Genomic DNA, 24,211 nt, shown 5'->3' on the forward strand with positions numbered 1-24,211 from the left:
AGCTCTTATCTTTGGAATTGTATTATATTGCTTGTGGTCAAGTATCACTGGCAAGATTGACTGAGTAAATGTAGAGAAACATCTTAGCAGTGTTCCCTTCCCCTGATAAATTCTTACTTGGTTTCTGAAGGAGGGGATGAAAAGGAGTCTGGAAGGCTTCCCCTGGGCTTTCCCAAAGGCAGTTTGCATTTTCTAATATGGACTGGCTGAAGGTATAAATTAATATTTTTGTGAAGTACTTTAAATGTACTATGTAGGCAGTAAAAGCATGGGGGAGGAAATATAATTTCTCCTCATCACTCATAAGTTTGTAGTTGGGACAGACCTCCGATTAACAAGAGAAAAACAAGCAAGTTGACTAAGGCACGCAGCCCACAGCATGTGGGAGAAACCTCAGTGAAAGTCAAAGCGCGGTGGCTTAGAACTCTGGCTCATCTTCAACAATACATTCGTGGAGAAATGACAGGACAGTGGAAAGCAATTTTAGGCTTCCAAAGGCGAGAAACCATGGGACGATAAATATATGGGAAGAAACTAATGGAGTAAGTGTGTTTGTATATGCTTCTGCTGACATCCCTGAGCTGGTAAGAATGGTCTCCAGTAAAAGAGAATTTACATCCTGTCTTTAGGTGAAAGGAGGGGCGGATCTAGAGAGCTCTTCCTCCATTGGCTGCTTCTTAATTGCCTTTACCTCAAAATATTTGTCAAAAAGGCATATTTGGGGGTGACATATTCTGATTACCTTCAGAAGCTTGTCTTTATATGTATTTATTTCTTTTAGCATAGATTTTACTTTCATTTGTCACTAATATGATTGCTTCAGTAAACAGCATTCTGTGTCATGGCTTCACGCTTTAGCACGCTGGCTCTGAATTAAAGCCTGAAACAATTTGTAAAGATACTGATATCCAGGCCTTCCATTCATTTCTTCTGATTTACTGACTTAGTGTGCAGCTAGAGTCGAGAATCATGGGCACTGCTAATGGATTCAATATTTTAAAACATTTCACACACCTGTTTCAAATAATCCACATTCCAGGTAAAAAAATAATAATAAATCTGCCTCCATTATTTTTGGTAATAGGGATTGATTACCTATGTGCTACACTACTGCATTTCAAAAGTATAGCATCATAAAAGTATTTGAAAACAATTTTATTAAAATGTACCCATTTCACTGTACTAACAATAACATTTAATGATCTATGATGATGCTAAACACGCTATACTTTTTAAATGATTTAAAATTTCCCACTTGTTAACTGAAGGATGCACATGATCTTAGAGACATGTATGTCTTTCTTCTTTTAAATCTGAAAGCATTATCTGAAACCAAATCATCATATACCTATAGGGGAAAAGCCTAACACAGCCACATCCAAAAGTCACAGTAGCTCAGAAGTATGCTAAATGTCATACAATTACTTGGCGTTTGCATTTCTGAGTTTTGATGTTTTCAGTTTATGATGTAATAGATGGTTGGTTTATTTTAACCAAACTTAAAAAGCAATGATGTCTTCAAAGCCTGTGATTGGAGCAAAAATCACCATTTATATTCTGACATTGAGGCCAGGCACGGTAACTCACACTTGTAATCCCAACAATTTGGGAGGCCAAGGTGAGAGGATCAGTTTAGCCCAGGAGTTCAAGACCAGCCCGGGCAACATAGCATCTCTACAACACCCCATCTCTACAAAGAATAATTGTTTAAAAAAAAAAAAAAGTAGCTGAACGTGGTAAAGTGGCCTATAGTCTCAGCTACTTGGGAGGGTCGAGGCTACAGTTAGCTATGCCACTGCACTCCAGCGTGGGTGACAGAGTGAGACCCTCTCTCTAAAAAGAAAAAAGAAAAAGAAAAAAATTCTGATGTTTTATTTTTTCTTTTCCCTCCCTAGGCGTGATAGCAGTTGTGATATTTATTTTGCTTTGCATCACTGCCATAGCCATACGCATCTATCAACAGAGAAAGTTACGCAAAGAAAATGAGTCAAAAGTCTCAAAAAAAGAAGAGTGCTAAGACAGCTCTAAACAGTGAGCTCTATGTGCAAAACACAGTCCATGAAAGCCAGAAAGAGTGAGTCTTCTGATTGGCAGCTGTGGCTGTCTCTGTCACCACGACTGTGGACTTGCCTGCTGTTGCCATCAGGGTGCACACAGTGGGTGCAGTGCTATCACCTGGCTGAAGACCTGCAGGCTCAGAGCCTCTGGGAGGCCCCTTTCTCCCTCCCTGAAACACAGTCCTCCGTCAATTTCCGAACGGTGAATTAGGTGTGGCCATTCGTCACTGTTCAGTAGCTTCCCCATTCAAAGACTCTCTTCTAAAACTGCAGTTTGATCTGTGTTAATAATTGTGGGGTTTTAGATGAGAAAATGATTATAAAGCTGTGACCCTACTTTATTTTTTAAAAATGACAGAACTTTTGTTCAGATGTAAAAGACAAAATTGCACTTTGTTAATGTAAAATGCATTTGTAAAATGCTTTTTGTTACTTGAAAACATATCTGGGATCCCTTTTTTTGGTCCTTTGCTGATGTTTATAAAACAGGAAATGCTTCTTAGTTTACCTTCACTGGCTTTTCCATAGTCCTGGAATCCAGAGCCAAGTGGCCTACCCAAAATTTACAGCCCTTTTCTTCCCCCATATGATGGTTAATACAACACAGTAGAAGCCTGGAAATACTACCATTATTTTTGGTGTATTGCTTTTTCTAATTGACTGTTTTTAATCATTTTGATAAATTTTAATGTTGAAATTAATATTGAATGTTAGCTATGAAATTTTAGTATTGAATTTTGTAATGGAACAGAAAATTGGTAGGTAACAAGATGCAAGAGGATGTCAGTACAAGATTGTCTGCCTATTTTTCTTTGTAATTTGTAATTACAGTTTTTGTAAATTGTGATTATGTTTTTAACTAAATTTACAACCAGATATAAACACTACTTCTTACACAGAGTTATCCTTTATTTGTGTCATTAATACCTGAATGAAACATCATCCTAAACTTATTTCCCCAAAATATTGAGAAGTCATAGCTGTTTTTCTCTATCATTCATTTCTCTTTTTCTGAAAGTTGTTACTGATACGCCTTTAATTTCCTGTGACTCTATTATGTTGTACAGAACATCTTTTCAATTTATTAAAAAAAAATAGCTTAACTGAAGATCACTAATTCCTTTTCTAAATTTTGAACTGCTCTAGGTATAAATATCATTGTGTATTATCATCTCATCTAATCGCTTTTGGAATGTAAACTGAAAGCTGTTCACTCCAAGAAAAGTTAGCATTTATATGATGCTTATTAAATCTGCCATTCTGATCACAGGTTTATGACCATGGGGCCAAATTTCCATAGATTACCCAAAGTTGAATATATGCTATTAACTGGAACATGTCTCATTAAGGTTTACATACACACTAAGACAGCAAAGGATTGGAATTAACGTTATGGAGACAGTTCCAAGGACTAATATTGAAGCAGTGGTTATTTGATAATGCATGGAACCACCATTTGGATTCAATAAACCAATTATATAAAAGCAATGATGCTACAGTCTTCATATTCCACATACCACCTGCCTACCAGGGACTAATGAGATGGTATATTTCTTCCACATCAGGGCAAGTTGAAAATATACTGATTCAGCATTACTATAACATAAATGAATTTCCATCTTCTCATTTGTGTTGTTTTTGAAAGAATGAATACACTCTCTGTCTTAAATCCACTCTTAACAAATGATCTCTTCTCAGAATACTACATCTGTATTGAAAGTACAGACAGCCCATTGCTCACTGCACTTTTTGCAAGACAGCAAAACGGATGCATCAAATTATATTGATACATCATCACCATCAGTCTTTTGTACTGATTTTCAGACTTCATCTTATTTGAAAGTAAACTCATTTTTAAATAAAATAAAAAATATTTTAGGGAATGCTCTATAAAATTAAAATCACAAAATTATATGCTTTTTAAATTTATGCAAAAATGTGCAAATGTATTCTGTATTGGTTTATGCATTACTTTACCCTTCTTGTATATTTTGAGATTATTAAGATTTGTTGACCTTTTTTGATTTGATATTTATCATCTGTTAAACTTTTTATTTTAAATTATTAAACGCAAAGTGCAAGAAAAAGATAAATATTTACTGATTGCTAGATGTAAAAATATCTCTGAATGTATATATTTAAACTTCTGCCAGAGAGCAACCATCTAAGTCAACTTACTAAAATCTAAAGTACTTTTTATTGTTGCAGAGAACTTAGTCTTTAAATGTTATTTAGATATGTAGATGCTAGTTGCAAGTAACACCTTTTTGTAATATAAAAGTAAAAGCGTAATAATTTCCCAAATTTTGTCTTCAAATTAAAAAAGAAAATAACGTATAATTGCCATTCTTCATTTGAGAAAGCTGAAGATTCTGATGCTTAAAAACTTCAAAATTCTAATATTAAAAATAGAGTAGTTAATGTGACATTGAAGGCTTATCTCTATAAAAGAGTGACACTGGTGAGTGGTATTATCTCAATATTTTTGTCCAAATTCACCTTAGGAAATCACTGTAAATCTTGATTGTTTCCTAAGAGTAATTATTACGGCATAAACTTAACATACTTTGATAGTAGTTAGTACTGGTACATGATATATTCTACCCCGTGTCTCTATTACTGTGAAAGATCATAGTAAATGTAACATATTTTCATCCAGACTCTGTATGATCTTTCATTGTAATAGAGACAAGGAGTGGAATAAGTCATGTATTAACATGTAAGATTTTTTATTTATTTATTTTTTATTATTATTTTTTTTTTGAGACGGAGTCTCGCTCTGTTGCCCAGGCTGGAGTGCAGTGGCCGGATTTCAGCTTACTGCAAGCTCCGCCTCCTGGGTTTAGGCCATTCTCCTGCCCCAGCCTCCCGAGTAGCTGGGACTACAGGTGCCCGCCACCTCGCCCAGCTAGTTTTTTTTTTTTTTTTTTTTTAGTAGAGACGGGGTTTCACCATGTTAGCCAGGGTGGTCTCGATCTCCTGAACTCGTGATCCGCCCATCTCGGCCTCCCAAAGTGCTGGGATTACAGGCTTGAGCCACCGCGCCCGGCCTACATACAAGATTTTTTTTAACCTGCTCCCTCAGTTTTATAGATGAGACAAAGATAAGGTTGTAAGAGTTAATTTCTTCAAGTAGACAGTACTAGGAAGTTGTCATGCTTGGACTAAACTGACACTTCTCTCTCTTAACTTCAATCCATAGAGAAGCCCACCTTCCTGCCTTCCCAGTATTATTTAGCAGAGGAGAAAATCATACTAGGCTATTTGATATTCTGTTTGCCTAGACTGACCAATAATTCTGGATCTTTGTACACATCGTCTCTGAAAGAATATTTGATGGGAAATCTTTTTTAATTTTTTTGTACATACTAGGTGTATATATTTATGGAGTACATGAAATGTTTTGATACAGGCATGCACCGTGAAATAAACACATCATGGAGAATGGGGAATATCCATCCCCTCAGCATTTATCCTTTGTGATACAAACACTCTAATTACACTCTTTAAGTTATTTTAAAATATGCAATTAAGTTTGTATTGACTATAGTCACCCTATTGTGCTATCATGTAGTAAGTCTTACTCATTCTTTCTATTTGTTTTTTTTTAAACCCATTAACCTATCCCCACCTCTGCCCCACCATTATCCCAGCTGTCTACCACTTTTTTCAGCCTCTGCTAACCATCCTTCTACTCTGTGTATCCATGAGTTCCATTGTTTTGATTTTTAGATCCCATAAATAAATGAGAACATGCAATGTTGGTCTTTCTATGCCTGGCCTAGTTCACTTAACATAATGATCTCCAGTTCCATCCATGTTGCAAGTGACAGGATCTCATTCTCTTTTATGGCTGAATAGTACTCCATTTTGTATGTGAACCACATTTTCTTTATCCATTCATCTGTTGATGAACACTTAGGGTGCTTCCAAATCTTAGCTGTTATAAAAAGTATTGCAACAAATAAAAGAGTGCAGATGGAAAACTGATTTTCATGGCTTTTTTTCTTTAATAAAACATTCATTTCTTCATATGCAACTGGAAGGCAAATAAATGCTCTATTTATTCTTGAATCCATACGTGAGGTTATAATAAATGGATTATTAAAATATACTTGAAGTTGGGGAAGAATGATATGGACACATTTTAAATCAAAACGTGATGAATTGGTTGTTTAACCTTCTACCTCATTGGCCAATCTGGGGCAAGATGAAAGTATTTGTAAACACTGTTTTGTCAATTAAGTGTAAAGAGAGAACCAATTTTTTAATTAAAAAATCGAATTCCACAAATTATAGAGCTTTTCTATTGGTAAAGACATTAAATATCATGGAGTCCAACGCTTTCCTTCTCCTTCACATTACTCCTAATGGATGTAGCTCAGGCTAAGCGCATTGCTGATGCGTTGTCAGAACAGCCACTTAGGGTTTCAGTTGGTATACTTGAGTGCAAATGTGAATAATGTTTAAGAAGGTTACATAAAGTTGCCATTACTAGGAGTAGTAGCAGAATTTATTATGGATTAATCATATCGTCGGGAAAATGTACTGAAGAACTACTTCCTGTGGTATTTTTTTTAACAAACTGATAACATAGTTTATTGCCTATAGGTTGAGGATTATGAACTAAAATTATATCTTTACATTTTATTGTGCCATTATATACTTTACAATGTGAGGTTCACATTGTTGCATTTGCTCTGCGAATAAAAATGTCTAAACTCATAAGATGAACTTTTAGATTTTGCGATATGAAAATTTCTAACTTAGCTAGTTTGTGATGGTACCTAAACATTTAAGAAAGCCCTTAAAATAGAAGCTCTGTGGCTGCACAAGCACTTTGTATGACTCATACCACATTTTAACTCCTTAAGCAAGCCAGTGAGGTAAATCATATCATTATCCTTATTCTTGCAGATTTCACAAAGGCCTTCACTGCTTTGATAAAATGTTACACAGATAATTACTGACAAAAATGGGTTAGAATGCAGGTCCTGACATTTCTAGTTCCTGACCAATTCTACAGGTTGCCCTGCTCCCATAATATGCTCCAGTCTACAATGTTCATCTTAGTCTGCAGTGAGTAAACAAAATTGATAGCTGAATTTTCTTCTTGTTCCAAATCTTTAGGATATGATTTATATACATTATTTACATACATATGTATGTGTATGTGTGTTTATACTTACATATTTTTTTTTTCTTATTTTACTTCTGGATAAGATGGAGTAATAGGGAGCATATTTACCCTCCTGCATGTAACAACCTCAAACCAGACAAAATATATGAAACAATGGTTTTCAGTACACTGGACATCAGGCACGGAATGTAATCCCTGAAGGATGGGAAACAAATAAGATGTGTGCTGTGAGTATCCCAGCTTACAACCTGAGAGAATTTGAGACAGCAGTGCGACAATGGAGATAGCTTAAGGAAGCCTAGCAGGTGTCTGAGTGGAGTAGCTGTTGCTGAGAGTTCAGGTACACGAAGGTGGCTAGAGATTGCAGGAGAAAGTACCAGCGAGGAAGGAGCTGCACTTGGAGAAAATTTTGCAAAGCTGGAGGGGGTCGCCCTTCAGTGTGTAACAAAGTGCATGAAACCACCTGAAGCAAGGGAAAGAAATGCTCAAAAGAATTACAGCAGCATTTATCAACCTTTAAAAAATTATTATTGACCTCCTTAAGGAATCTTTTTAAACATCTTCTTTTCTAGTCACCGCTCTATTATTATTATTATTATTATTATTTTTTTGAGGTGGAGTCTTGCTCTGTCACCCAGGCTGGAGTGCAGTGGTGCGATCTCGGCTCACTGGTCTAGGTTTTTCTATTGCTGGGTCATTTTAGATTAATTGATGTTTATCCTTATTATAGGTCCTATTTTTCTGCCTCTTCACACAATAGAGTATTGGTGATCTGTGGGACAACTTCAGTTGACTAATCTGTGTGTAATTGGAGTTCTCAAAGGAGAAAAGAGAGTGGATGGATAGAAAAAATATTTTTAAAAAATTAATAGGTGAGCATTTTCCATATTTGATGCAAACTATAAACCCACAGACCCAGTAAGCTCAACAACCCCAAGTTGGGGTACTATTAAGAAAACCACATCACAACACATCATAAGCAAATGGATCAAAACTCAGCGTGGTAAAGAGAAAAAGACAACTCTGCCACAGAGAACAAAAACAAGGATGACACCAGACTTCTTTTTGGAAGCAATGCAAGGGGAAGGGCAGTGGAGCAACGTCTTTCATGCTTCCAGTGAAACACCTTCCAACCAAAAGCAGAAAACTGTCTCTCCCAGGTTTCTATACCCAGCAAAACCGTCTTTCAAGAAAGGATGAAATAAAGATATTTTTCAGACATACAAAAGTTAAGAGTAATTTATTACCAGCAAACCTGGACTATGAGAACAGTGTAAAAGCCTTTCAGGAAGAAAGAAAATAAAGAATATCTTGGTGCAGATAGAAACATGGATCCACACAAAGAAATGAAGAGCACTGGCAATAGTAACACCATCAGTAAATACACAATACCTGCCCTTATTACCTAAATATCTTTAAAAGACAATGGGCTGTTTAGAAATAATATCAGTGTCATGTGAGTTCTGCAGCATGAGTAAAAAAGTAAAATATGTAACAATGATAGCCTAGAGAGACTAAATGGAAATATAGTTTGTAAGATTCTTAGACTGTGCATACAGTCATATAATGTCTATTAAAAGTTGGCTATTACAAGTTATCTTTAAGTTAAAACATCTGTATACTATAATCCCTAAAGCAAATGCTAGAGTAACAAAAACAGTGATAACTAATATTACATCAATAAAAAGTATTCAATGAAATAGAATAATTTTTTAAATGCTTGAAAGTAGACAAAAAAGATGAAAAAGAGGACAAAGAACAAGTGGAGCAAATAGAAAACAAATAGCAAGATATAATACAAAAATTTGATAAATTTGACCTTAAAATTAACAACTCTTAAAATACATTGTTAAGAGAATAAGAGTCAAGCTACAGACTGGGAGAAGATATTTGCAACACTTTATTTGAACACTGTAAGTTTTTTTCAGAATATAGTTCACAAAGAACTCTTAACTCAATAATTAAAAAGCAAAAATAAAAAAGGAAAATAATGTAAGAAAAAATGACGGCTGGGCGCAGTGGCTCATGCCTTAATCCCAGCACTTTGGGAGGCCAACGCAGGCGGATCATGATGTCAGGAGATCAAGACTATCCTGGCTAACACGGTGAAACCCCGTCTCTACCAAAAATACAAAAAACCAGCCGGGTGAGGTGGCGGGCGCCTGTAGTCCCAGCTACTCGGGAGGCTGAGGCAGGAGAATGGCAGGAACCCGGGAGGCAGAGCTTGCAGTGACCCGAGATCGCGCCACTGCACTCCAGCCTGGGCGACAGAGCGAGACTCTGTCTCAAAAATAAAAAATAAAAAATAAAGAAAAGAAAAAATGACAGAGCTATGCCAATGGACAAAAAGCACACAAAAATGCTCAATATCGTTTTGTCATTGAGGAAATGCAAATTAAAACCACAGTGAGTTATTCTGCCCACAAAAATGGTTATGATTAAAAATATTGTCAGTACCACGTGTTGTTGAGAATATGGAGCAATTATAACTCTCATACATTATTGTTGGAATGTAAAATGCTACAACCACTTAGGAAAAACAGTTTAACATTGTTTTATACAATTAAGCATACGTGAAACCTATGACCCAACAATTCCAATCCTAGGTTGAAAAGAAATGAAAACTTATGCTCATCATAAGACTTACACAAGAGTGTTTACAGCATCTTTACTTATAATATCCCCAAACTGTAAACTGCCTAAAAGACCTTCAACAAGAAAATGGACAATTTATGTTGTATTCATAATGAAATACTCTTCAGCTATAAAATGGACAAAACTACTGGTAACTGCAACAAACATGGCTGAAGCTAAGAAACCTTGTGTTCAATGAATAAATCTAGAAATCCCAGAACAAGCAAAACTAAGATAGAGCAGTAGAAATCGTACCAGTGGTTACCCGGGATGAGGTAGGACAGGAGTTGACCGTGCAGGAACACAAGAGAAGTTTCTGCAGTGAATGTTCTTTGTCTTGACTGACTGTGGTTACATTGGTGTGGACATCTGTCAAAACTCTTTGAATTTCCTATTTGGAATTTGTATATATGTACATAAATTATACTTCAATAAATATGTGTATGTATATATGTGTATATAAAATACATTTTGATATGTCGTGATGTCTATCACTTCACAGCATATTACATTTCTATCACACCATATTATATTTACATAATGGAAAAAGATGAAAAGGATGCTGTATTTTGGGGAGATCACAAGAGATTATCACCTTTATTTTTTATACAAATATGTATAAATCTTTCACAGTACAATACAAATGTCAAAATGTGGTATTTTCACTGCTCTATAAATTCTTATATGTTCTATGTATGTAATAAATGTTAAAAACTGTTACTATGTTGTATATGTTTATTTGTTCTGTGTGTTTATATGTTCACTGTTCTACACATTCTCATATATTGTATACTATACAATCAAGTGATGAGCTGCTCAGTAAATAACTGCTGAACACTCTGCATCCCTCATCATGTCAAGCATTTCACATCCTTTTCCCTGTAGTCTTCCCCAGTAGACATCTGACTTGCCAATTACATTTTCATCCATCATTCTGGAGAAACCTGGAGAAACAGCTAGACACAGGGGACATATTCCTATACCTTGCTCATTGTGCCTTGGAATTATACATATTGAAATATTGTAAAGATATGCTTCATTTTTATCAACATGGCTATGTGAAATTAGATGTCAACTCTACCTCACTTCCAACTTTTAGGAGGAATCCAGATAGTTTATTAGAAAATAGAGGTGCAAAAATGTTTGCTGCTTGATTCTCAGACCATAGCCTGAGATTAGGAATACTAAAAAAAAAAAAAAAAAAGCAGACAGAAGAGGCCCAAGTCTCTCCCAGCTCCTGGGATGCATGGAAGCAGCAGCTGTGATGTCATATTGAGGCAAAAGTGCTTGTTACAGTTCCATGATCAGAAGCAGTAAGAACTTGAGGTAGGGTGCACCTAAAACTGAGAACAAGGGAAAGCTGAAGTGGGAAGTGTCAACAGGGAGGGACTATGGGTCCTTACTATGCGAAGAGAGAAAAGGATTTCATTAGGTCCAAGAGAATAGAGAATATAAAGTCGTTTCAAAGACATTTTCTGTTAGGACAGTTTCCAGAGACTCTAAGTGGTTGCTTTTTTTGTGTGATGATTTTTGAGCTTGGTAGAATATTTTCACTCTGACTGGATCAGTTCTAGAAAGTGGCTCTGATGGTTAAGCGATGAATGCTTCCTCTCTTCACATACTTCTCAGTTAGAAGGAGAATATTTCAGGCCAAAAGGATGAAGGACCTTAGTTATATATGCCGCAATCAGATGAGTGATTTTAATTTGCCCACCCTAAAGAAGTATGAGAATATACCTTTCTAAAGAAATCTTTCTAACATTTCTGTCTATCACCTATCCACATTCATTCAATGATTCCACAGCAAGCAGTTAATGAAAAACAACAATAATAGCACACCTATTAATCTTCATTGCTTGTAATTTTCCAAGGAATTTATATAGATGTAATAAAAAAAATTCATCAATTCTTATGTTCTTTCAAAATAGTTTTTGCACTAAATCATATTATTCAACATTTCTCCACGTCTACCTGTACCTTCAGACCCTCACTAAATCCAATTATCCAAAATCCAAACTGATTAGTGATGTTAAGCATTTTATTCGTATGTTTGTTGGCTGCTTATATGTCTTCTTTAGAGAAACATCTGTTCATGTCCTTTGCCCAGTTTTTAATGGGATTGTTTTTTCTTATTGAGTTCTTTATATATATATTTAAAAATGCTCAGTATCAGGAATCATCAGAGAAATGGAAATCAAAACCAGAATGAGATATCATATTACACCAGTCAAGATGGCTATTACTAAAAAGTCATAAACAACAGATGTTGGCAAGGATGCAGAGACAAGGGAACTCTTATGCACTGTTGGTGGAAATGTAAATTAGTATAAACTCTATGGAAAACAGTATGGAGATTTCTCTAAGAACTAAAAATACAACTACCATCCAACCCAGCAGTCCCACTACTGGGCATCTTCCCAAAGGAAAAGAAATCATTATATTAAAAAGATGCCCACGCTTGGATGTCTATTGTGGCACTATTCACAATAGCAAAGTCACGGAACCAATCTAAGTGTTGTTTGGATAAAGAAAACCTGTGGTAAATATACACTATGGAATACTATGCAGCCAGAAAAAGAACAAAATCACGTCCTTTTCAGCAACATGGATGGAGCTGAAGGCCATTATTTTAAGTGAAGTAACTCAGAAAATTAAATACTGCACAAAGAATACACATGGACATAAAGATGGGAATGATAGACACTGGACACTCCAAAGGTGGGGAGGCTCACGGGAGGGAAAGGTTAAAAAATTACCTACTGGGGGCCAGGCACAGTGGCTCATGCCTGTAATCCCAGCACTTTGGGAGGCCAAGGCAGGTGGATCACAAGGTCAGGAGATAGAGACCATCCTGGCTAACAAGGTGAAACCCCGTCTCTACTAAAAATCCAAAAAAATTAGCCGGGCATGGTGGTGGGCGCCTGTAGTCCCAGCTACTCGGGAGTCTGAGGCAGGAGAATGGTGTGAACCCAGGAGGCAGAGGTTGCAGTGAGGCGAGATCGCGCCACTGCACTCCAGCCTGGGTGACGGAGCCAGACTTTGTCTCCAAAAAAAAAAAAATTACCTATTGGGTACAACGTTCACTATTTGGGTGATGGGTACACTAGAAGCCCAAACCTGACCATTACACAATATACCCTGTAACAAACCTGCACATGTACTTTGTGAATCTAAAATACATTTTTAACTCAAAACATGCAAACCCTAAAGATGTTTATATCAACCTCCTGGTGTAAATCTAAGACAATAAAATAGGCCTTTTTCTTTAACTGCTACAACGTCACTATTTCTACTGCAAGTGTTTCAAAATCATTTGTGCTATTTTCAAATATACCAAGTTTAAAATTGTCACAAGAAAAGTGTCTTTGCGGCCAGGCAAGGTGGCTCACGCCTGTAACCCCAGCACTTTGGGAGGCCGAGGTGGGCGGATCACGAGGTCAGGAGATCGAGACCATCCTGGCTAACCCGGTGAAACCCCGTCTCCACTAAAAATACAAAAAACTAGCCGGGCAAGGTGGCAGGTGCCTGTAGTCCCAGCTACTCGGGAGGCTGAGGCAGGAGAATGGTGTGAACCCGGGAGGTGGAGCTTGCAGTGAGCTGAGATCGCACCCTGTACTCCAGCCTGGGCGACAGAGGGAGACTCCGTCTCAAAAAAAGAAAAAGAAAAAGAAAAATGTCTTTGCTATCTTTTCCAGGTCTCCAGCTGCCTCCACACTGGCATAAGAAACACTGGAGGAAAAATGACCGCCTCATAATAGTTTAAGCTGTTCCTTTTGCCCATAGATGTACACATTTAAACTTGCTCCTAGCTCTCTGGGATTGCTTATTCACTGATATGTTGCAATGACAACAAAATATAACTTTTGTTTGATTAAAAAAAGAAAAGCAAGTAAAACATGTTTTCCCCCACTGGGTTCTGAGTTGATTAAATCCAGCTTATCATTGATGTTTGAAAACTGAGGTTATATTATATAGTTTAATTTTCAAAAGAGACTTTGATATATGGAAAATGTAAGCCAAGGAAAATAAAAATATGAAAATTCACAAATAGCAATGCTAGCTCATCACATATGTTTATTTACATTTGGTTAGTACTCTGGAGAGAATTTGGGATTGAATTCAATTCCTTGTGCTATATACAAAATAAATTTACTGGCAGTTAGATGGAGTTGGTTTAGAAACCTAATCCTATATGTAAATACTATAACAATTTTTAATTCCAAAGTAGTTCAATAAAAAGACCTGGGCTTTGAAATCAACATGCTGGATAAATAGACAACTGCTGTATTTAATTCTAGATAAGCATCCTTACAGCCAATAGATACACATTTTTACAAGGCTCTTTCTCTCAACTTTGTAAATAACAATTAAATAACTGATAATTGCCATTATCAGTATCTCTTCAGTAGATGCCCCTTGGCAGGGTGTGCTCTGCACTTCTCTGTGGTTATGTCTAGAGGAATTGCATCAGGATGGACAAGAATGGTTGTGTGGAAAAAGAATTTAGATTTACTGTGAAAACTGGACTCCACAGCGGATTTTCTGGGTTGATTAGTTAAGCAATTGAAACACCAAACCCAGTGATTTGAAATAACAAAACAAACTGCCTAATTTAGAAATATAATGAAAACACATATGTTATTCAAAGACATGTTACAACAATAGATGGCTGATGACTAGTTTTTAGCATTTGTAATATAGGGTGTATGTAACTTCTTTTTGCATTTAGCAAAATCCCAGCTTTTTTATATGGTATCTGAGTAAGGAAGATAAACATCTTGTGTGTTTTTTTTTTTTTTTTTTGAGAGAGAGTCTCGCTCTGTCCCCCAGGCTGGAGTGCAGTGGCACGATCTCAGCTCACTGCAACCTCTGTCTCCCGGGTTCAAGCAACTCTCCTACCTCAGCCTCCCAAGTAGCTGGGATTACAGGCATGCGCCACTACACCTGGCTAACCTTTTTTTTTTTTTTTTTTTTTTTTGTATTCTTAGTAGAGACGGGGTGTCTCCATATTGGCCAGGCTGGTCTCAAACTCCTGACCTAGTGATCCACCCATCTTGGCTTCCCAAAGTGCTGGGACCACAGGTGTAAGCCACCACGCCCGGCCAACATCTTCTTTAATAGTTTCTGGTTTCCAATGTACAATTAAACTCTTGGCTATTAGGAGCATCTATACATCCCCCAACTCAGAGTAACCACGCTAGCTAGCCAATGAAGCCAAAGAACACAGAAGACTGTGCCCCTAGTCTAGTTCTTTTATGTACCTTGTTTTAAGTCTTCCTTGTTCCCCTTTCCCTCTCACCGTAAGGACGTTGCTCTGCTGACTTTCCTCTTTAAAACTCTCCATCCTACCCTGCTCCATTCACCTCTTTTATGCTAATTAAAGTCTCTTCTTCCTTCTGATCTCAGCTTAGGAGACACTGTCTTGAGGCACCTTTCCTTAGCCTTCCAAATCTGGCTCTTTGGTAAAACCATCCTACAGATCATTGTTCTTTTTCATCAGCATGGTTGTTTCAATTTGATGACTGATGTGACGATGTGACCAGTGTGTTTCTGCAGTGAACCGCTGAAAAGCAGAGCTTGTGTTCACTGGAGGGTGTTTTCCTGTTCCCTTCCAGGTGCCTGTGGATGACCCAGCGGCCAGGTTCAGCACTGGCGTAGGGCTCCAAACTTCTACAGTTAGAAAATTGGCAAAGATACTGATTTCACTTTGGCGCATTTGTTAGGCTTCTTCTCTCTCTCTGTTTTTGTTTTGTTTTTTTTTTTTTTTTTTTGATAACATTTTAAATAACATATAATAGAAAATGAGAAGAGTTTAAGGAAAATAATTTTATCAGTGTTTGTGGCCCCTTAATGGCTTAAGTCCTAAGTAGGGACTTCATAATTTCAAACTTTCAAAAATGTCTTATAACATGTAGTAAAATGTGTCTTATTTGTGAGAGTCACGTCTATTCTAGGCAACTGTTCTCAGTTTTCACAGACAGAGGAAAAATTAGACGTATATATGTTTTATGGGGAGGAATCTGGACTAAACCTAAGAAAGAATTACCTGGCCAGGAAGTTGTTATTCACTGTTACATTAACTCATTTTAAGGGAATAAAGGAAGTAACGTGATTGAGGAGGAGTCTAACCCAGAAAGAGATAACTGAATCGGAAGTCCTCCAAGGTTCCTTTGAGATTTGTTTAGCCTGTGATTATGAGATTTGGTGAAAGTATGTCATTCCCAGTGAGTAGGTGTAATTTAAAATATGTAAGAAGTTCTACATATGTGCTTGGTAATTTTAAGGGTTATTATATAAAATCATTACTGAGATCACTACATAGCTATGTCCTGCCAGTAATCCAAAAAGAAAAATCATTCTACTTGTCATCAATTATATAAGATAATAAAAATAAACTTAAAGTCTTAGGCAATATTTTAGATATTGCTCAGAAGTACATTTCTTTGTGTTATAACTAATGACTCTCTATGTGTGATTATTCAGATTATTGAAAGTCTTAGTATTAATCATTTATCATAATTAATTTTAAATATTTCAGTAGTCAGTTCTAAAATAATTGAAATCATTAAAACTTGAATATTATTCAATCAAAATGACTTAGAAATAAAATAATATTAAAATGAGGAATTAAAGACTATAAATTTAGACAATGGGAAAACTAACAGAACCACTTCATGTCTTTGCCTTTATTTGGTAAAGGATAGACTCTTTCACCCAATAACTTTTTAAATTACCACAATTTTGAAAATGTGGAACTTTTTCTTACATCTTACATGCTATATTGCTTGTCTGGCAAATTGAACACATGGAGAAAAGAAATATCTTTGTCAAAATGAGCACTTTATGTAGGACACTTTATGTTATATTATAAAAATACATTAATAAATAGGTCCATAGTCTGCAGAATATATAATAAATATCCTGAATTAGCTCTTGAGACTATTGAACTTCTTTGTCCTAATATTTTTATCTGGCAGATGCAGGATATCAAGATATCAAGACCTTCCTGGCTAACACAGAGAAACCCTGTCTCTACTAAAAATACAAAAAGTTAGCCGGGCGTGGTGGCGGGCGCCTGTAGTCCCAGCTACTCAGGAGGCTGAGGCAGGAGAATGGCTGAATCCAGGAGAAGGAGCTTGCAATGAGAGAAGCTTGAGCCACTGCCCTCCAGCCTGGGTGACACAGCGAGTCTCTGTCTCAACTGCCCTCCAGCCTGGGTGACACAGCGAGTCTCTGTCTCAAAAAAAAAAAAAATAATAATTCTAAATACATAAAATTTCTCTATAGGATAACTTCTTATTTTCTTAATGCTTGACATAATTTATGCCAAATAAGCTCAATGGTTAAGAAAAGATATTAAGATATTAAGAAATACCATAAATCATTTAGCTCTCTGTTAAAAACATATAATTTAATTGTCCAAAAGTATTTTCTTGAGTGAAAAAATTATGGTGCAAATTTTGGATAAGACAACTTGAAGAAGAGTAGAGTGCAGAAAGAAGTTATATTTTAGGTGGTCTAAAATAACATAACATTTATGCAATAGCCCCAATTTGTGATATAACACTTCATAAAAATGTTTAACGGTTTGCAAGTGCTTTATCTGAAAACAATGGAGAATTAAAAGCATAAATTGGGAAACTTACTTTATGATTAACAAAGTTTTTTTGAATGAAAATGACTAAAAGTAGACTAAATTGTTTTAAGTATTTATTTTTCTTTCAGCATTCAATTGCCAAGTCATTTCATTCACAGTTTTTAAGGATGTTCTGAAAATTCTGGCATAAGACCCAGGAGATGGAATTATTTGCCAAAGGTTGATGTATTATGGGAAAAAAATAACTCAGTTTACAACTGTAGCCCTGTGAAAATTAAAGTTATTTAATCTCAATTTCAAGTAGCCAAGTATGAGACAAAGGCAAAGAACTAGTGAAATACTACAAAACACTTTTTTGATATATTATATAATTATCATTTTGCTCCAATGGATAGGAATAGGGTTGCCATAGGGGTTCATCCTAATGCTAGGAAGCAGACCATGAAATCTGAAATTACTGGTATTTAGATTTTAGAGAGACTAGAATCTGACATTAGGATGTAACACAATTTAATGAGAAGCACAAATATAATTGTCTTGCCTCATGGCTAAGTATCTCTGTGGAACCGCATTTTTAAAAAATGAAACCCAGCCAACAAAGGCAAGTAAAAAATCCATAAGACTTATGAACTTTGTCAAAGTGAATACAGTTGAAGACTCTCCGTCATAATTCTTTAAATCCTTCTAATTCCTTGATATTCAGTATCTTTAATTGCTGTAAGGCTGTGAGGTTGCCCCCTCTCAACTCTTAAGCTGACCTTCTGCTAATATGTAGCTCTTTGCTGCTTCTCCCTCTTGGTCTTCGTTTTCTACAAGCTGACCTCTCAGTCCTTTTCAAATGAAAATTGACCAGTTGATCCCATGTTCTTAGGAAATCTTCATCTACTTCAACCCCTTCTCCTGGTCCTGTCCATCAAAAGGTCAAGTTCTAGGGGTCTGTAGTCTCTTAATAGTGTGATAATATGGCTACCCTGAGAAGGAACACTTCATCTAGGAAATCTTGATCAGCATTTTTCTCTGCAAGTGGCCTCTCAGGATTGTGAATTGTAAACAGATAAAAGGATTCTTAGTGGTACCTCTGTCAAGCTCTTTACACATTCCAGAATCAATCAAGTTTCCTGCTGACATTTGAAGGATATCACTAAAAAATTGGTAGCTGTGTTATTTCCTTTGGACATGCAAGTAGATAACTATCAGTAACTACCAAAAATAACAGCCAGTCAGCTCAGGCTGCTATAATAAAATAGCATAGATTGGGCCGGCGCAGTGGCTCACACCTGTAATCCCAGCACTTTGGGAGGCCCAGGCGGGCAGATCACGAGGTCAGGAGATCGAGACCATCCTGGCTAACACGGTGAAACCCCGTCTCTACTGAAAAAAAATACAAAAACAATTAGCCGGATGTGGTGGCGGGCGCCTGTAGTCCCAGCTACTCAGGAGGCTGAGGCAGGAGAATGGCATGAACCCGGGAGGTGGAGCTTGTAGTGAGCTGAGATCGTGCCACTGCACTCCAGCCTGGGCGACAGAGCAAGACTCTGTTTAAAAAAAAAAAAAAAAAAAAAAAAGCATAGATTGGATGACTTAAACCACAGCCATTTATTTCTCACAGTTCTGGAGGCAGAGAAGCCTACAATCAAGGTGCTAGTTCATGGTCAGGCCTGGCCCCTCGCTTGTGGTCAGCCTCCTTCTCATTGGGCACCACGTGGCCTTCCCTGAGTGTGTGGGGGATGGGGAGCGAGAAGAAGAGCTCTGGGTCCTCATCCTATGAGGACACTAATCTCCTCATGAGGGCCTCCTTCCAGTATCTAACCTAAACCTCACGACCTGCCAGAGACCCCACTGCCAAATACCATCATATTAGTGTCTAGGGTTTCAACTTAGGAGTTTTAGAGGGACACAGCATTTGGCTCATAACAAACTATAAGCACAGTAAGCTTCACGAGATCACATTTCCTATTTTGAGAGCCCATTTTGAAAATTTTAAAAGCTTTGAGATTTTGAATATGATCAAAAGTACTGAGAACAAAGAAAATTCATTTGGAACGACAATTGGTAGTCTGCTCACAAATGAATAATCTGGGATAATTAATAATATATCTGGGTTTTGTTCTACGTTGATGAATAATGTAGGTCCTTGCATCCTGGAGAATAATTGCACTTTGCTTCTGCATACTCCTAGTAAGTGTTCTGCCAATAGGCAGGAAAATAGGGTTTTCTACCGCAGTGAAAGCTGCAGCTTTATGTCTTTAATCCCTGTGGTTTCATAGGAAGGCAGTTCTTTCTATACGGTAAAACTTGAAGAACATGACTGTATTCAAATTTAAGACAAAAAAAAAAGCCTAAAATGGAAAGAGTACTAAAAACCATGTCAAAGCACATGGTATTGATGCCTCAGTGTTCCCCAGTGTTCCTGAGTTCAACAGAAAGTTCTAGTAAGGTTGACAGATTTCCATCTCAAGAGTCTGCATTGTCTCTTCCCAGGGAAGGGTTTTGCATAGAAGATTGGACACATAGAAAAAAACCCAGAATTACATGTGTGTGGCAGGAAGAGGGGACAATGCCCCTGGAGGTGACATCCAGCAAATATGGGATACCAGTCAGTGAACAGGAAGATTATGAGATATGTTCCATGGGCTGTCTCAGAGAGTCCCCAGAGGGATTAGCTACTTAGCAAATAATACCCCATAGCAGTGACTTTTCATATTGTGATCTGCCAGTGCATTTATTGAATCCTTACATTTGTGTCCTCCTAATATGCTCTGGGAAAGAGGTTGAGGTTGCAAATCCCCAAAACCCCTGTTTGAGTTTTTGATAGAACAGCTGCTGTCCACTTCTAGCCAACTGAGGCCCTAGAAAAAGCATGTCAGTCCTAGTCCCTCACACTTTTGTAGCGTCATATGTATTTCTCCTTATAAACCTGAAGCAATCTGAAAATTCATTACTAAACATAAGGGTTCCAGGAAGTCTAACTTTATCAAAAGGACTTCAACGAAATTAATAAAAAGTAGAAACTTTAAAAAATATTGATCTGTAAACTGCTTAGGACAAAATATGTATAAAGCTAAACTGGACTATTAAACTTTACATTAAAATCTAAGGAGTAATAAACATCACTCATTATTTGATTTCCCAAATGGAAGTGCCATATTGTCATTGATTCGCAACAGTGAGTGTGGTATCAGAATCATTTCTGGAACCTTTTCAAAGTATACACCCCTGCTGGGAATTCTGATGTATCCTCAAGTTGTGTTTCAGAAGGCAGAAACTATTTCCACAGTGAGGCACTATTTCTGATATATCATCCCTCAAGAGGAATATGTAAAGGGAAAAGTGAATATGTACACTTGATAATGAGTATGTGCTGTCTGATTTAAAGATTGTGCAGGTTATTAAGTTGGTAAATTAAAGATAATATTATTTAATATTTATTAAATTATTTACTTTTTTATTAATATAATATATAAATTAATATCTAAATAAATTAATAATATATTATATATTTATATTATATATATTAATTATATTATAGATTTATATTATATCATATATATTAATTATATTACATAATATATATTATATATAAATAATATAAATATATAAATTAATTAAATAATGTTATTATTTAATTAACCCATTATTTCATACGTTAGTAAAGGTAATTATTTTAAAATTAGGGTTAAAAAGTTTAAATTTATCACCTATTTCAGTCTTTATGTTTAACATACACACATATATATGTGTATATATAATTATATAAAGATTAACAACTTATAAAAATCATTTTAAAATTTTGGTCTTCAAATATAAGTTGTGTGTTTTGGTCATGATCTTGAATCATTTATGGCAAAGGTTTCTCACTTCTAAGACTTCCTCTTGTTTTGTTTGTTTAAAGTATTATCGCCTATAATATGTATCCAAAACTAATGTCTAACTTTTGCTGTAATTTCCAGTTTTCTCTAAAATTCTGGGTCTTTTTTCTTTTCTTTTCTCTTCTCTTCTTTTTCTTCCTTTCTCCCATTCTTCTTTCTGTTTTTTTAATAAATTTAAGTTATAAATTTATGGGAATAAAGCTGTTAAATGTCATTCCTATCTAAAGGTCTTTGGGATTTCTCAGATAGCCACTGGATAGTGCTCTACTCACATTATTAAAGAAGAAATTTGTAAAGTAATTAGATATGTTCAATACTCTCTATATTCTGATTATCTCAACCACTGTATGAGGTCACTAGATCCCATGCCCCAGAGCCTCTGTGCTGTGATTTAGATGCCCAAAAGGCTGTGTGCTTGTTCAGTAAACATTACAACACCCACCAAGTTAGGTACTCCTTTTTTTTTTAACTCTTCCAACTTTTATTTTAGGTTCAGGGGTTATATATGCAGGTTTGATACATGGGGAAATTGTGTGTCATGGGGGTTTGATGTGCATATTATTTCATCACTCCAGCAATAAAGTCCCCATAAGTAGTTTCTCGATCCTCACCCTACTTTCACCTTCCACCCTCAAATAAGTCTTGTTATGTCTTGTCCCCTGCTGTGTGTCCATGAATATTCAATGCTTAGCTTCCATTTATAAGTGATAATATTTGGTATTTGGTTTTCTGTCCCTGTGTTAATTCACTTAGGATAATGGCCTCTAGCTGCATTCATGTTGCTGCAAGACATGATTTCATTCTTTTTTATGGCTGCATAGTATTCCATGGTGTATATGTACCGTGTTTTCAACTGCTGATGGTCATTTAGGTTGATACCATGTCTTTGCTATTATGCATAGTGCTGCAGTGAACATAGGTGAGCATGTATCTTTATGATAGAATGACTTACAGTTCTTGGGGTACACACCCAGTAATGGGATTGCTGGGTAGAATGGTAGCTCTGTTTTAAGCTCTTTGATAAATTGCCCAACTGTTTTCTACAGTGGCTGAACTAATTTACATTCCCACAAGCAGTATGTAAGTGTTCCTTTCCTGCACGACCTTGCCAGTATTTGTTATTTTTTGACTTTTTAGTAATAACCATTCTGACTGATGTCAGATGGCATCTCATCGTGGTTTTGATTTGCATTTCTCTAATGATTACCGATGTAGAGCGTTTTCCTCATATGCTTGTTGGCCATGTGTATGTCTTCTTTAGAAAAGTGTCTGTTCATGTCTTCTGCCCACTATTTAATGGAGTTGTTTGGTTTCGGCTTGTACATTTGTTTAAGATCCTTATAGATTCTGGATATTAGGCCTTTGTTAGGTTTATAGTTTGCAAACATTTTCTCTCATTCTGCAGGTTGCCTTTTTATTCTGTTGTTATTTTCTTTTGCTGTTCAGAAACTCTTTTGTTTAATTAGGTACCATTTGTCAGTTTTTGTTTTTGTTACAATGGTTTTTGGCATCTTAATCATGAAATCTTTGTCAGGCCTATGTCCAGAATGGTAGTTCCTAGGTTTTCTTCTGGGTTTTTTTATAGTTTTAGGTTTTATATATAAGTCTTTAATTCATCTTGAGTTGCTTTTTTATATAGTGTAAGGAGGGAGTCCAGTTTCAGTCTTCTGCACACGGCTAGCCAATTGTCCCAGCACAATTTATGGAATAGGGAGTCTTTTCCACATTGCTTGCTTTCATCAACTTTGTTGAAGATCAGATAGTTTCACATGTGTGGCTTTATTTCTAGGTTTTCTGTTCTGCTACATTGGTCTATGTGTCTGTTTCTATACCAGTATCAAGTTGTTTTGGTTACTTTAGCCTCATAGTATCGTTTGAAGTTGGGAAATGTGATGCCCCCGCTTTTTTCTTTTTGCTTAGGACTGCCTTGGGCTCTTTTTTGGTTCCATATGAATTTTAGAATAGTTTTTTCTAGTTCCCTGAAGAATGCCATTGGAAGCTTGATAGAAATAGTATTTAATCTGTAAATTGCCTTGGGCAGTATGGCCATTTTAACAATGTTGATTCTTCCTATCCATTAGCATGTGTCCTCCCTGATTTTTTTCAGCAGCGTTTTGTAATTCTTGTTGTAGAGATCTTTCACCTCCTGGGTTAGCTGTATTCCTAGGTAATTTTTTGTGTGAGTATTGTAAATGTGATTGCTTTCTGATTTGTCTCTCACCTTGGACGTTGTTGGTATGTAGAAACGCTACAGATTTTTGTGGAATGATTTTGTATCCTGAAATTTTGCTGAAGTTGTATATCAGATCAATGAGCTATGGGGCAGAGACCATGGGGTTTTCTAGGTGTAAAATCCTATCATCTGCAAAGAGAGATAGTTTGACTTCCTGTCTTTCTATTCGAATGCCTTTATTTTTTTCTGTTGCCTAATTGCTTCGGCTAAGACTTCCAGGACTGTGCAGAATAGGTGTGATGAGAGTGCGCCACCTTGTCTTCTTTCAGTTCTCAAGGGAAATGCCTCCACCTTTTGCTTGTTCAGTATGATGTTGGCTGTAGGTTTGTCATAGATAGCGCTTAAATTTTGAGGTATGTTCCTTCAATATCTAGTTTGTTGAGGGTTTTTAACATGAAGGAATGTTGAATTTTATCAAAAGCCTTTTCTGTGTCTGTTGAGATGATCGTGTGGTTTCTGTTTTTAGTTCTGTTTATGTGATGAGTCACATTTATTGATTTGCATATGTTGAACCAACCTTGTATCCAAGGAATAAAGCCTGCTTGATTGTGGTAGATTAGCTTTTTGATGTGCTGCTGGACTTGATTTGCTAGAATTTGTTGAGGATTTTTGCATCTGTAGTTCATCATGGATATTGGCCTGAAGTTTTCTTTTTTTGTTGTGTCTCTGCCAGGTTTCAGT

The 24,211-nt window shown here is 36.4% G+C and overlaps 1 protein-coding gene across 2 annotated transcripts in view; it reads left to right on the forward strand.

Moving 5' to 3' along the window:
- The window catches only part of LOC112607927 (contactin-associated protein-like 3), a 236,635-nt gene extending 232,381 nt beyond the window's left edge, over window positions 1-4,254 (forward strand). For both annotated transcript variants that reach the window (XM_025359296.1, XM_025359295.1), the window contains one exon: window positions 1,896-4,254. In XM_025359296.1, coding sequence (XP_025215081.1) covers window positions 1,896-2,017 — 122 coding nt within the window. In that variant the 3' untranslated portion in view covers window positions 2,018-4,254. The remainder of the gene's footprint in view (window positions 1-1,895) is intronic.
- Window positions 4,255-24,211: the final 19,957 nt, after the last annotated feature.

The sequence above is a fragment of the Theropithecus gelada genome, chromosome 15, assembly GCF_003255815.1.
Source record: "Theropithecus gelada isolate Dixy chromosome 15, Tgel_1.0, whole genome shotgun sequence".
Lineage (NCBI taxonomy): Eukaryota > Metazoa > Chordata > Mammalia > Primates > Cercopithecidae > Theropithecus > Theropithecus gelada.